The sequence below is a fragment of the Rhipicephalus microplus genome, chromosome 8 (assembly GCF_043290135.1).
Source record: "Rhipicephalus microplus isolate Deutch F79 chromosome 8, USDA_Rmic, whole genome shotgun sequence".
NCBI lineage: Eukaryota > Metazoa > Arthropoda > Arachnida > Ixodida > Ixodidae > Rhipicephalus > Rhipicephalus microplus.
Genome location: NC_134707.1, coordinates 68,669,621 through 68,685,749, shown reverse-complemented (window position 1 = coordinate 68,685,749; position 16,129 = coordinate 68,669,621). Strand labels below are relative to the sequence as shown.

The following is a 16,129-nucleotide window of genomic DNA, read 5'->3' as shown; positions in this document are numbered from 1 at the left end:
CAGACTTCTATGTTATCTGCTACTAAATCCATAGAGGAGCTCCTTCAGCCTCGCACGCTGAGCAACACTACAACTCACAATCTCACAGAATTCCTGACCGAGATATCTGTCGCACAGACCAAGAAAGTTGGTGCAAGGCTCTCTGCTGTTACTGGAGCCGAACGCGCAAACATTTCGCATTATTTCGCCAAATTTCCCGGAACCTTTTACGCGACAAGAGCGGATGTCGACACCTAACTGTGCCCTGTGAGTTGTAAAGTTCTGCCAAAATGACCACTTCTTTAGGAGCGACCCTAGAGATTGGTATGCCGGGTACTACTTTGCCGACAGCTCCCACTGCGACAACTGGTGACACAGGACCAGACTTTTTGCTATTTCAGACTGGTGGTGTTTAGGTGCAGAGCGTAGCACAACTCTTGGTGCATGTGATCTCAGACCGACACAACCAACTTTAGGTTATACACAACAACGTTGCAACAAGTTGGTGGTGTAGCGAGCTTGACTTAGAACAGCTATCGTTGATTTCGTTTGAAAATGCAATGGCACGGAAGCACACGTATAGCGAACGCGTAATTATCTTGTTGCTTAGATATTTCAGCAAGAAAAGCTACGTCGGAAATACTATACATACCTGAAGTATGCTCTACAACAAGTACATCACTGAACAGGACAGAAAAGTGATGTTTGCGCCGGGAGCCATGACACTGCGATTGTGTTTTACCGGTAAACTTGGCGTCATGAGAACACCATAAACTTGGTTGTCTAAGTCATGTGGAAAGTTACCACGGAAAGGTTATATAACCTCAGAGAGCTACTCACAGCAGTTGAAATGTTTTTTTTGGGTGGACAATGCAGAGAACAAGCTTACCTTAGGAGGCTAGAGCAACTTCTGTGCTTCAAAAGTCATCTCATGCCTATCATCAAGAGGGTAAGAAATCAGCTTTGTTGCACCTTGACAAGATTTTAAAGAACATGAGACGCGCTCCGCCACGGTGGTTTAGTGGTTCAGGTACTCGGCTGCAGACCCAACGGTCGCGGAATCAAATCCTGGCTGTGGCGGCTGCATTTCTGATGGAGGTGGAAATGCTGTAGGCCCAAGTACTCACAGATTTGGGGGCACGTTAAAGAACCTCAGAGTGTCTAAAATTCCGGAGCCCTCCACTACGGCGTCTCTCATAATCATAAGGTGATTTTGGGACGTTAAACTCCACAAATGAATCAACCTGAGACGTAATAAATTCCCAAAGCCATCGCACTTGGGATTGATTGAGTGGCTAGTCAGGCAAGATGGCTCTTACCAAGAGCCTCATGATTCAAGAGCATCGAAGACCTGCCAGTAGCTTGCAGCGCGACGAATATATCTACAACTTAGCAAGTTCGAAGCAAACAACACAGAACCAGCAGCGACAGCTTACAGAAGCGTGGAACTGCCACCTCAGTATTTATTAATTCTGGGCTTTTTTTAAGTGATCATCAAAGTATCTATGATGTGTATAACAAAATATTTTTTTGGTATTCATCGGAAGCGAAAAGGCACGCACAGCTGCTACACTACTGGGCAACCGAGAATAAGTAATTCGAAAAAATTCAACAGTAGTCTGAAATGATATAAGGCACCATGAAATGAGAATCAATCGATAGACGATTTCTAAAGTCCAGAGGAAAGTCAAAAAGTGGTTCAAGCTGCTTTGCGAGGGTCAAAAATAATGAAGACAATTATCTACCTTAAGCCAACTGATGATACATGCAAAGAAGTGACCTACTGGTACCTTTCCCACCTGCAAAGATGGCTTCATTGATTCAATGGTAAGCATAGTAGTACCCGATGCTTGTGTGTTCTGCACATTCTTTTCGTCATCGAAAGCACAGCGAGTATTTTCAGAATTAGTTCTGTCCACCTTGAAAAACTCGACGATGTTGAAACTAAGAAATGAGGTGAGTGCTTATCGAGAGAAGGAAAGGTGGTACTTGAGCCTCGGAGAGCAATATTGAGGTGCTGGAAAGTGTGTCGAAGAGAAGCTACTATCACACAATTTTATTAAAAAGCTTTTCAGCCAGCACAATCCAGAATCATCAGGAGAACGTGGAACAAAGACTTTACAGGGATGTTGTGAACCATCTGATGGGCACACGTCAAATTTTTCAACTGTCTGCCAATTTAGCATGTCGCAGAGATTGTTAGGCACAAGCCCGCATCACCGCAGCGATCAGATTAATTAGTGGAGACACCACCACACCAAAACACTGCAAGAAAGCGTGCTCAGAAAAAACAAAATAGCACAGTACTCTAGCAGTGTCATGCCGAGATTTAAGGTTGGCAATGTAAGTTTGAAGACAATTTCTTCTTTGGCGTACTAAATGCAGACACATTCATCTCTCTTGCTTTCTTTATGTCACATGATTTAGAGACTGAGCAACAGTTCAAGCTCTCGCTGAACAAACAGCCATCTTGAACTGGTAGCTGCATTCATACCTGTGAGCATCGTTCATTGTAAAGTAAATATTAGGTATATTAGGTATATCTCAGGCGAGACATCAACACGCAATTGCTATGTGGTGTCTCCCTTTACTAGAAAAACAACAATACCTAACTCTAAAGACATTATTGTCTTTTCGGCTCCATAATTTAAACGTTATGCACGTGAATGCAGTCTGTGGACGATATGATGCGGTTACCTCGTTGGGGTCTTGTGTCCGGCACAAGCTAATATCTCTGCAGTCACGTGCCACAAGGTGTTCATATCTCTCCCAACGCAATATCTCAAGTGGTTGAGATCAAAACTCGCTCAGTAGAGCAAGCAGAATACAATCATCTTTTGATGACATTTGCAGGGAAACATGCAGTCACACGACCACCTTTAGTAAGAAGAGCACGCTACTTTTAGAAAAAGTTTTGATCGCATATTAGTGTCAAAATAGTAAATACAGCGTAAGAACACTTTTCCGAGTGGTGTCATGGCATCACGCTCAGAACTGCGTTGTCAGAGTATACTCAGTGCGTTTAGGCGACTGCCAAAGTGGCAAGCCACCCGAAAAAGGCGTTATACACCTCGTTTATAACAATGTTGTATATGCTCGTCCTGTGCCCTCCAGATATAACAAAGTGATTATTATGAAGAGCTTCGCGAGAAGATTAAGAAAGACGAAGAGAAAGTTATGAGGATTTTGTGGTGGCCCTTGCGCGGTAAGAGGTTTTCAAGTTTTATGACCAGGCGTCCTTGTCTATCACAGCAGGGTCACAAAGAATAAAAGTCAAAGCGATGTAAATTGGGAGGGCTGATTTTGGCAGGTATCTGCCACATAAATCAAGCAAACCCCCAATTCTAACGTCAGAAAGGGGCTGAGTGTGAGCACCATAGCTTAGATTGCAGAGAGTGACTGCATCGCAAAAGAGAAAGCACAGCGTAAGTGATGTTCAGGCGAGGTTGCTGATATTGTAATAATCACCACTAACAAGACCTGAGGGTGAGTATGTTTCAAAGAAAGAGGTAGGAAGTAAAGCAAAACATAGATGCTCAGGCGAGGGAGAAATTGGGGATTCAAGGCGACAGGAGACATGTATGTGGTACATCAGACTGGATAAATGTGGTGAACAGAGAGAAGAAGGGGTGGAGCAACTGAAACCAGATACCAGAGACCGAATGCCGAGCTGCGACATACCTAACATTGTCGATTACGACGACACCCTGAAGTAGAATGGGAGGTGGGGAATGGCAGTATTTAGCTCTTGAAATCTTGGTCGACCGAATTTAAAATTGCCTGGCTATGTACTATATCGCATTCCAACGCTGAAGCATCTTTGCAGCTGCACCCTCAATTGGTCTTTAAGGCATTCCGCTTTGACTAAGCCTACTGTTTTGCACTAAATATCACTGAGTTTCAGGAAGGAAGCCCATACAGTGAGCTGTTGTAGAGCATATTGTGGCTGTACGTAGTTGTATTAGGACAATTTTTTTGTTCTTTGTAACAATATGCACACGCACGAGATTGTGTAAGCATCTATTTTGAATATCCCGTGACACTCTGCTCAATTTTCTCAACGAGCATTTTCGCACAATTGAAGGCAACAATGATGTATGAGCGCTAGCTTTCACCTTTACTATACTGTAGTATTCTTGTGTGCACTTCTTTGGCACTGCGAGGAAAGCATTCAGTGCATCTGCAAGGCATGGTTTGTTAAACAAAACAAGACTCAGTGGAAGGTTTTTGGGTGCTTTGTTTTCTGTTAGACAGAAAAGAAAGCACGAAGCAAGCGTTACTATTCATGTCCTTCAAAACCAGGCAAAAAACAGTGTCTAAATTTTCACTGTAGTAAGGGGCGTGAGCTTGGATGTGGCATATTTAGCATATGAAACATTGATTGACTGTCAATCGCACAGTAGATTTATGCTTGTGTCAGTGACTCGGCTTGATATATGGTACCAAGTGGCTCTTCTTTGACATCACAGCAATATTACTACGCTAATCAGGTCTCTCCTCGATAGCACACATTGTCCTAAACAAAATGTTCTGTTCACGAAGAATACAGGTATTTTTAGAATCTGCCTACGGACACTATAGCTAACGATTTTGAACACTTTTTAAAGTACGTGTAAAACTCATAAAAGTTGTTGCTACTACAAATTGTGTCATCTAGCTGTAGCTCCACTGTGGTTTTATTGACATGGCCGCCTATAAAAACATTATTTCTTCCAACATCACTTGTAAATGAAACATTTTCCTCTGAAAGCTGCATCTGAGCCATTTTGAGCCAACATGATTTTACTTTTCTATTTTTTCTAGAAGCAAATGTAAATTCTTGTGCGCACAATTTTTCTCTAAAAAACTAAAGAAAACGCGAAGCGCATAATAACAATGCACGCCATGACTCATATATAAGCGTGCGTGTAATTATATATGGTACGAAGTGTCACTACCAGGAAAATCAAGGAAAGCTTGGGTAGAAAAAGAAGACGACATCGCTTCTACAATAAGTGTGGTCTCAGTGCCTATAAAAGCCCCATTAGGTTACTTCATCATACGTAACAGACTGGTGGAGGTGCTGAGTAAGACTGATCAAACGACGCAAACTTCGCTCCCGGGATTTGGCCGCAACCGCCGCCTTGCCGGGCTCCCGTCTTCACCAACTGCAATGGTTGAAGACTAGACATTTAGTGCTTCTATGCCAACTCTGACGAGTTCCATGCCATACTATCAAATGCCACCAAACTTCGGTGGGACAACCGGAAGATGTCGACATGTGGCTCAACAATAGTTTGAAGGCGAGCAAAGCAATGGCTTGAACTCGGACCAACTGCTCAGTTAGGTTGTATTATCGTTTATAGTGACATCGTGGGGTAGAAAAACCACGAGGATATGTTCATGGCTTGGGAACGTTTTCTTCAGGAATGCAGATGGGCTTCGGTGATTCTGGTGCAAAGAAGAAACGCGTGGAGTTGACATTGTCTAAGAGGGCACAACTTTCGGTAGACATGTGGCAAGTACATCGAAGAATTCTTGAAGCTGTGCAAGATCACAAAGACCAAGACGTCTGAAGAAGACAAGGTTTGACACGCTCTCAACGGTATAGCTGAAGCCGTGTGCAATTACTTAATTGTTAAAGACAGCCTGAACTACGTCTCCGCCGTGATAAAACACTGTCGTACCTCATAATTGCTCAAGATGCGATTGACCTCTCCAAAATTCGGGGGCCTGTTGAACGCCCCAGTTGTGGCTAGTGCTGAAACATGGACGCTTAACAACCTTCCTTTGATGATATGGCATTGCCAAAGAAGAGATGCTTCGATGTCAGCAGACCTATCACCGCTCCAGAAATTTTCAGGACGCCTTCACAAGTGAAGCAGATTGTGCGTGAACTCCAGCTAGTTTGCACCATTACAACCGTTGGTCAACGCAGTACAAACCTATGAATACAAAGGCACATAACAGGCCGGATTTCCATATTGCCCACCTTCCAATTACGAAGATTTTACCCGCCTGGTTACCCTGCCTCGCCTACCCACGGTGCTACTGAAGAGTAGCATAACTATTCCATGCCTTCGGAAAGGAGTCGTGAGGAGCCACGTGCACTTCGACCACTTGCGGTGTGCTACAACTGTGCGCGCCAGGTCACATCGCACTTTTTCTGACCACCGCCACAGCGATATTCTTTCTACGCGTCTTATCAACCTTTCGATCGTTTATTCCTCACGTATTGAAAACCACGTGTGCCAACCGAGTCACGCTTCCTCTCCCCGGCCTCTGATCAAACTTTGACGCCTCCACCTGCTCGACGTGCTGTATAATCAGCGTTGCCACGGTGACGCGTACGGTCAATGCCGCCAGAAAACTTTGCGGTGTGTCCGATGAGGGTGATGCCGAGAGATATCAAGTGCCATCTAAATATATACCCCCATCAGCGTTTCTGTTGAGCAGAATCGATGAAGTTGTCGATGGAGTGGCTACTATGGTACTTGTGGATACAGCTGCGATAGTCTCAGTGATTAATGTAAATTTAAAGAACCAGCTTAAGCATAAAGTGGTGATTTGCCTCAGCCAGGCTCTGACATTTCGTGGTGTAAGTGGCGATGCATTGTGTGTGGTTAAATAAGGTACTGTCGACGTTCCTTCGTGTGCAAGATGTTTTGCAGAGAGTTTGCTATTATTCCGCGGTCTATACATCACGTTATTTTGGGTAGTTACTTGCATCACGTTATTTTGGGTAGCTTGGGACAACTGTAGACTGCGGAAGTGGGTACCTTTTGTACAAGGTACTTTGCCAGCATCGTTGTTGCGAAATTCCTCTCGTGAGGAATGCATCTTTTTCGTTTTCGTGGACACAGCCTTTTTTGCTTTTCTGGTGTTTGTGTTCCCGTGACATATTGCAGTAACAACTGTGGCATGTTCAACACCATGCTGAAACTGATTCTTTTGGCCTACCTCAAAAAGAACATTGTAATTCTCTATTGTGTGCGGTTGGTCGTTGATGAATAAGCAGGTGTGCGGACGATAAACAGCTTACCCAATCTGCGGGTTTGCCTGCCAGCATGAAACTTGCAGTATATAAACCCTAATCATCTAAGTCGCTGGTGGCGCTTGTTGATGATAAAAGATGTAATGGACACCTAGCTTCACAATATTCAGATGAGGCCCCATTTCTACGAATGGTCAGCGATTCACTTCACGAAAGTGAACTTCATACAATGGACAATGCTGTATGTAAGCAGTAGAAAGGGTTAGATTTTCTGAAAACAGCTGAAACCTTTCAATTACACCATCTCAGATATGTCACCAGATCCATACCGAGTCACCAGAACCCTATAGGCAGAAGCCATACTGAGTGGCATTCTCGGGGTGTGATATCACCGACGAGCAAGAGCAAGAAATGCTGATAATGGAAATAATACAGGAATCGGCTACTCCGTGGGCTGCTTCGTTAATTCTAGTGAAGACAAAGAACTGTACGAATAGATTTTGCGTTTACTACCACCGACTTAATTCGGTTACCAAAAAAAAACGCCCATCCACTTCCGGCAATCGATGACACGACAGACTGCCTGCATTCTGTTTCCTACTTTTCTTCTGTTGATATGAGATCAGGTTACTGGCGAATTCTGATGCATGCAGCTGACGAGAAATATACATTATTTGTCACGCCTGAGAAACTGTTCGAACATTCAAAAATGTCGTATGTTATACTCCTGCAACACTCTAATGAATATTTAACGCTATATTGCAAGGTAATTATTGGTAGATCTGTATGTATTACCTTGATGATGCCGCAGTATTTCGACGTACGTTTAAGAAGCATTGCCCTCGCTTGGACCTCTCACTCAACTGCATTGAAAGGACTGCCCTTGTATCGAACTTTGGTAGTGACAGACATTGGTGTTGGGACATCCAGTTGCCCCGCCATGGTTGTCTAGTGGCTGCTGACCCACTGGTCGCGGGATCAAATCTTGGCTGTGGCGGCTGCATTTCCGATGGCGACGGAAATGTTGTAGGCCCGTGTATGCAGATTTGGATGCACGTTAAAGAACTCCAGGTGCTCGAAATCTCCGGAGCCCTCCACTACGGCGTCTCTCATAATCATATGGTGGTTCTGGGACGTTAAACCCCACAAGTCAATCAATCGGGACATCTCGTTAATAAAGTTGGCATTAGACTTGATCCACAGAAGACAGCGGCCGTTGAATTGTTCGAGCGAACCACATCTGTGAGAGAACCTTGTTGGTTCTTCGGGCTCACCGCGTGTTTCCGCCAGTTCATACCTACCTTGACGGATGTTCTTTACTTGACGCGCCTTCTATGAAAATGCAGTCCTTTTCAGTGTACCCTCAAGCACTTCGGCACTTCACTCTTTTGTTGCCCAGACAAATTCAAACAGACGCAAGTGACATCGGTATTGGTACCGTTCTTGTTTAGTGTTCTGGTAAGAAGAAACACATCATCGCGCATGCATGTCGTTCTTTAATCAAGCTTGAAAGCAACTATACAGTGACCGAGCAGGAATGGCAAGTGGTGGTCTTCGTCATGCACTGGTTTTGTTCATACATCTATGGTCGCCCATTCACAATAATCACAAATCACTATTCCCTGTCTTGGCTCACGCACCTTCATGACCCATCCGGCCACCTTGTAGGATGTGACTCTCGTTCGCAAAAATATGTCTTCACGTTTTCATACAAGACTGGCCTCTACAGGATACCACCACCTACGAAAGATTGTGAAGCCGACAACTTCGATCACCTTATCGCTTTTCTGTGGCCTGACAATCTCAATACTCAGACTCGCCGCTGAACAGCGAAATGAGCCAAGCATAAAAGCTGTTTTACCTGGAGCAAACAAGTCGATAACTGAAGGTCGATTCTGCATCTAAATTGGTCTTCATTGCTAGAGGAACTTGTCAACGATGGGCGTTCACTTGTTCTGCGTCTCATGCTTGGCGACCTGACCTCTGGCCATTTAAAAAATGCAAGGACACTTAGCTGCTCAAAAGAGCGATTCTATTAGCCTAAAATTAACAAGACAGTAGAAAATAACGTGGCCAGCTGCACACAGTGCCAGAACCACAAGTGGCCCCCTTTAGGTGCAGTCGGTCACCTGCAGCCTGTGAAGCCCCCAGTTCCTCTTTTGGAAAGGTCAGGATTAACCTGATGAGACCATTTCCACATACTTCAAGAAGTAATCAGTGGATAATTGTACGCGCTGGCTACCTGTCGTGGTACTGCGAGACGGCTGCCTTATCATTCACCATGGCAGCCCAGGTTTCGGAGTTGCTGCTGCATTCAGTCATACCCCGACGCGGGCCACCTCGCGTGACATTAGGTGACCGTGGCCGCCATTTTACCGCTGATGTTGTGGAATGAATACTTCGTTTGTGTGCCTCCAAGTTCTAACACTCCACTGCGCGTCATAGACATAGTTACGGCCTGACCGAGCGCACAAACCGAACGTTCATCAACATGTTGTCAATGTACGTCGCCTCCAACCATAAGAATTCGAACGAAGTATTACCGTTTGTTGCGTTCGCCTTCAACACGGTGAAAGACGAAACGCTAGGCTACAGCCCTTTCTACCTGCTATACGCTCGATCACATCGACATACTGTACACTATCTCTCCTTTTGTCGTCCATGATGATTTTACAATTGCGGAAACTTTGTGCCACGCAGAAGAGGCTAGTAAACTTGCATGCTTAGGAACACTGGCAGTGCAAGAGTCTTTAGAACTCGCTACGACAGTCAACAGCGGCCTGTAACTTTTCCTCCTGGTGATTTAGTATGAGTCCCTACTGAAACGTTCCGTATGCGAGTCCAATGATTCCATATGTTTCCATAAGAAATACGTATGTTTCCCATATCTTTTCCATATATTTCCGTAAGATTCTTACGGAAACATACGGAATTATTGGACATCGCATACGGAACGTTTCAGTAGGGGTGTGGATCCCAACCCGCAGACGTTAATTGAGCCAAAAGCTACTCGCGCACAACACTTGTTCGTTCATGATACTCCACAGTCTTCGTGAGGTTAACTGTGAAATTGCACATATGACTAGTAGTGGCCGATGTTCATGCAAGACAGAGGTGATGCATGTTGCCTGCCTGAAATCATTCACACGAAAGACACAGGAATGACTCGTAAAGATAGCTTCTTCTGAGAAAGTAGAAATTAAATGAAGTTTCTTCACCGAGACAAACACCAAAAACGTGGGTAGAGAAGTAATACGATGTAGCTTTTGCACTAATCGTGGTTTCAGTGCTCATTAAAGCCCTCCTAATCTAATTCACCGTAACTAACAATATGTTGACAGAGATAAAAAAAATTGGCAGATACCGCGTACACTTGGAATCAATGATATGCGAAAAACGATTGAGAAAGGTTGATATTTCACTTTAAAATTAGCGCAACGTTACGAGGCATAGGTAAAATATGTCGTACATGACTTCCATGTCATGATTTTGACATTTGCACTTGTAATTTACCGTTTTCATCTATTCACGTCACTTCATAGTAAATTTGTTATATGTGAAGCTAGCGAAACGGCCGCCAGTGAGCTATGATCGTAGCATGTAGTCATGATTTACATGACATGCATATAAAGATTATCGAGTTTGGACCTATTATTTCCAATCTTCGCCCATTCAGGTCACGTAATGCCAAAGTTGGTGTATGTAGAGCTAGTGAAACGGCGGCGAGCATGCTATGGTCGTAGCATGTAGTCATCCTTCACATGACACGCATATCACGATTACCATGTTTGAACGTATGATTTACCTTCGCGTCTATTCACGTCGTGTAATATCAAAATTGGGATACGTGGAGCTAGCGAAACAGCCACGAGTGCAACATGAGCGTGGTATATTGTCGTGTTCTTACAGGGCACGCATGTCATGATTACCACGCTTGCACCAGTCGTATATTTTCGTCATTCATCGACGTCGCGTAACACCAAATTTGGTACTTGTGGAGCGAGCGAGACGGCCGCGAGCGCATCATGAAGTGTCTAATAAACTCCGACCTAACGCTGACTAGCACGGCGTTACGTCGCATCGCCGGCGTGACGCGACGTAACGAACGCCTGGGCACACGCGCTGGGTCACGTTAAAGTGTATTGGCGCCTTCAGTGTGGCATGCCCCGCCACGGTGGTCTAGCGGCTAAGATACTCGGCTGCTGGCTCGCAGGTCCCGGGATCAAATCCTGGCTGTGGCGGCTGCATTTCCGATGGAGGCGGAAATGTTGTAGGGCCGTGTACTCAGTTTGGGTGCACGTTAAAGAACCCCAGTTGGTCAAAATTTCCGGAGCTCTCCACTACGGCGTCTCTCATAATCATATGGTGGTTTTGGAACGTTAAGCATCACAAATCAACCAATCAATCAATTCAGTGTGGCATGTAGTCATTTTGTTACACGACACGCATATCATAATAATTATGTTCGCACCAGTCACATACCTTCGTCATTCTTTCACGTGACGTAATACCCATTTTGGTATGTGGGAAGGTAGCAAAATGGCTGCAGAGTATCATGAGTGTGGCATTTAGTCATGTTGTTGCATGACACGCATGTCAGGTTTATCATATTGGGACGTGTCTTTTACCCATGGCATTCATTCGCGTCACCTAATAATAATGGTGGTACAGGTGAAGCTAGCGAAACGGCCACGAACGCATCATGAGCGTAACAGGTAGTCATGTTGTTACAATACACGCATGTCATGGTTATCATGTTTGCACCAATCTCATACATTCTTCATTCATTCACGTCCTGTGATATCAAACTAGGTATATTGACGCTAGCGAAACAGCCAGGAGCGCATCACGAGCATGGCATGTAGTCATGCAGTTTTATGATACGCACCTGCACTGACAATTATCAAGTTTGCAACAGTCGCATACCTTCGTCAATCAGTCACGTTCTGTAAGACCAACTTTGGTAGATGCGAAGCTAGCAAAACGGCTGCGAGTTCACTAAGAGCGTGGCATGTCGTCATGACCAGTCATAGCAAGAAAATCATTACATGCATGTCAATATTTTCATGTTAGGGTCGGCTCCTTACATTCGTTATGAAATGATGTCATACCACGCCAGTTTTGCCACATGTCATGTCAACAAAACCGCCGCAATAGCAACAATGTCACGGAATGTAAATCATAACATTCATGACATACATGTCATTATTTTCATGCTATGAGTTGTATTTATGCCCCGCCGTGGTGGTATAGTGGCTAAGGTACTCGGTCGCCGACCCGCGGGGCGCCGGTTCGAATCCCGGCTGCGGCGGCTGCATTTCCGATTGAGGCGGAAATGTTTTAGGCCCGTGTGCTCAGATTTGAGTGCACGTTAAAGAACCCCAAGGGGTCGAAATTTCCAGAGCCCTCCGCTACGGCGTCTCTCATAATCATATGGTGGTTTCGGGACGTTAAACCCCACAAATCAATCAATTATAGTCACTTATGCTCGCTATACAGTTATGCTATAGCATACCTAATTCGGTAATGATACCAATATGGATATGTGGAGTTTAACGTCCCAAAACCACCATTTGGTTATCAGAGACGCCGTAGTGAAGGGCTCCGGAAATTTCGACCACCTGAGGATCTTTAACGGGCACCCAACTCTGAGCACACGAGCCTACAATATTTCTGCCTCCATCAGAAATACAGCCACCGCAGCCGCAATACGAACCCACGACCTGCGGGTCAGCAGCCGAGTACCTTAGCTACTAGACCACCGCAGCGGGGCATCGATACCAATAATAAAACGCCCAGGAGAGTTGATGTCGTAAGTGGTTTAATAGATAGATAGATAGATAGATAGATAGATAGATAGATAGATAGATAGATAGATAGATAGATACATACATACATACATACATACATCCATCCATACATACATACATACACACACACACATACATACATACATACATACATACATACATACATACATACATACATACATACATACTACATACGCTCAAAGCCACCGAATTTCGCTAAGATATGCTTTGCAGTTAAAAATTCGCCGATCTCGAATGCCAGTGCATGTATTGATAATGAGAGCCCACGTGTCAGTGCTTGTCTAGTATTACTACAGCGACTTGTAGTGTGCCCAACGATGTAGCGCATGTTCATTGGAGAGCACTTGCACAATTTTTCATGCGGAAAGTATTGAACAGGACGTTAAGGCAGTCAAGGTCTGGTGTTGATAGCAGTAACCCAAGCGATTATAGCTGTCACGCCTCTGTAGGTAATATCTTGTTATAACTAAAATTTTTGCAAAGTATAAAGTTTTGCAATATTCCACGCAATCTAAACACTATCGCTTGATTGAGCCTACTATACGTTCTCGTAGCTCATGAAAGATTTATCTTTAACGCTGTATAAAATTCCTTGAGTATGAAACGCATGTATGAATGAAAAACAAAGTTCTTGTGCCCTTGTCACAAGCTATTTTGTGTGCTCGTCTAGTTGTTGAATTGGCAGCAAAAGCAAATGTGTTTACTGAGTTCACGACTTTTGTGAAACAAAGAAAAATACGCACCCTCTTCGGCGATTGGATGAAGGCGTGGAGGTGAAGCTAGCCTAGTTCTGTAAACCATCTGAGGTGGGTGTTTCAGAAGTGGATCATTTGCTGCGTCAACAGAAAAGGAAACAGAATGAATAATGTTTTCTCAACAAAAAGTTGAACGTGGGTATACTAAAACAAACGCTTTCTAGTATTTCTTCATTCAGAAGGATTTATACATTGCTAGCGTTTTGAAAACAATCAAAAGATATATTATGAAAAAAATTTCGACGCACTGCTAGTTAAGAAAAAAAACTACATCATTACATATTCAGTTAAAAAACTAACAATGGTTCATTTTATCAATTTGTAGTATAGCTATTCAACGCAACACACACACTTTGTTAAGAGATGATCGACTCCTTCAGTCGTCGTGTTTTGTAATAACTGGTATATATTTGCTGGTTTGCACAGTCTTTACTAATGCCGGCCATCACATAGATATTGCAGTGTATATTGTGCAAGAGGTATTGCTGGCATGTCACTTAGTAAGCCCACCAAAATCCCTAACCTCTGAGTGTTATTTAGCAACTCTGAGCTAGAACTGGTGGAGGCTTGCTAGCCACATCCACAGAGGCCCATGGCGGGAGTGTTCTCTAGCTCAAGAAGAACGGTTAAGTTAGTTGACGTCTTGCAGAAACAATTGTTTTCTTTCCACACAATGTGAACAGGAGTGACATATGCCGTATTATCTTCGGCTTCAGTCAAGCGCCAAAACAACGTCCAATATGTTCCGTCATGTTGGGCACTTAACCATCGCCCAACATGACGGAACATATTACATCCTAATCGTGCACTGCGATAATGAATCATAGAGAAGTTTTCGATAAGGTTGTATTGATGTTTATGGGGGCAGAGAAAAACGAACAGATTTGTTATTCAAGTGTCATTCCAATGAATTCACTAGCTCGTTCATTGCTTGGACGTTGTAGTACAGTTATTGTTGTCTCCTGGAATGGAGGATGCCAAAATACAAGGATGTTATTTTTTGCTGTAAGAAAAGCCTAGAATATCTTCAACAGCTTTCAGGTAAAACCTAAGGCCTCATTCGTGAGTAACGGTCGCAGTATACTGACTATGCACCACAAGTTTCATCGTAAAAAACCACAGCATATCCACGGGTAAATGATGATGAGTGGGCGAATTCACCAGTCGTTCACCTTTGGAGGCGCCAGAAACGCTGTGTGTGTATGCCATGCCGCTTGGGCCTCCCGCTCTCGTGTGGTAGGATCGTGGCGGCGACATCGCGCCGTTTCACAGCGCGCTTCTGCCTCGCGGGCTCGCGCATCCGGATTCTGTCTGAGAGCACGCGCTGCCTCCGCTTTGGGCACACGCCGCTCTGCAGCCTTGTCCATCCGGTGACTCTGGGCGCGCGCCAACAGTGAACGAATTTTATTACAACGCTCCCCCTAGCGTCCATCCCCGCACTAAATCGAACGATTGCCTTCGACCAATGGCACGCGCCGTATGTAACATCATTCCTAATATAACATCTCGCAATTTCCTCAGCGATTCTAAGTACCTCCGTTCAGTTTTATAATATTTCGAATCTTTCATCATCAACTTCTAGTACAACGACCTAGTTTTACAACGTCTCGCATCTTTTTATCAACTACAGGTACTGCCATCTATAGTGAACACTGCGAGTGCTAAACTAGAGGTGGCCACATACTATCACTACAGCTACATACATCAAAGGATTTACAGACCCACGCCTTAAAGAGCTTCGCTCCTGAAACGCCAGGCCTGTGCGGTAGGCGAAGCACAGTCACAGCGAAAGCTATAAGAGCGGCCTTTTAGAGACTTTTCTAAGCACTCATTGAGTAACTGCCGCAAACAGACGTGCTTGATGCCCACTACTGCATTAAAATAAATCTTTCAGTGTAGTTGGCCGGCATTCCCAATGCTAATTTTTGTCATCATTTTGAGAAGCGCGGTATCCGCTAAACTAGTACAAAATATTTTGTGCCAATTTTTCATGCAGTGGTTTACAACGATGAGGAGTTATGCGTGAAGTGGGTATGCGCCACAGATATTACCTGAACAAAAAAGGACTTTTGTAATGAGTTCGAACATTGGATGACCCACTCGCTAGCTATTCGCATTCTGCGAAGACTGCTTGTTCTTTTCCTGTTTTAAAACGACATCAAGCCTGCCTAAGGCAAGTTTGCAAACAAGTTCCAAGCACCGGCATAGATCAGTACTAGAATGCTGGGCTGGCACCTAGCGGACCTGGGTTCTAGACTCAATGTGTTATTATTATTAGGTTGTTTTCCAACTTCGCGCGATGTGGTAATGGACACCGGCGTCGGCGGCAGCCGCTGCAGCGGACAACTACGGCGCTGTGCGAGACATGAGTTCTGATCTTATTATGGCTTTAGCTGTAAAACCCGCCAATACTCCGAGAAACGCACAACACTGTCAAAACGAAAGCTTCAAAGCAGGTTTTCTGGAGCCCTGTTTACAAAATCTTCGGGTAATTCTGGACACCCACCTAAAGGGTACTCATTACGCTCTAAATAAAAATTGTTTTGTAGGGAGGCATGCTCCAATACATCTTTCGTCATTGTTTAGAGAAG

At 44.3% G+C, this 16,129-nt stretch overlaps 1 protein-coding gene across 1 annotated transcript in view; it reads right to left on the bottom strand.

Moving 5' to 3' along the window:
- LOC119165864 (uncharacterized) overlaps window positions 1-16,129 on the bottom strand; it is a 66,958-nt gene that overhangs the window by 41,966 nt on the left and 8,863 nt on the right. The window contains exon 3 of the mRNA XM_075872083.1: window positions 13,527-13,616. Within this exon, the coding sequence (XP_075728198.1) occupies window positions 13,527-13,616 (90 nt within the window). The remainder of the gene's footprint in view (window positions 1-13,526; window positions 13,617-16,129) is intronic.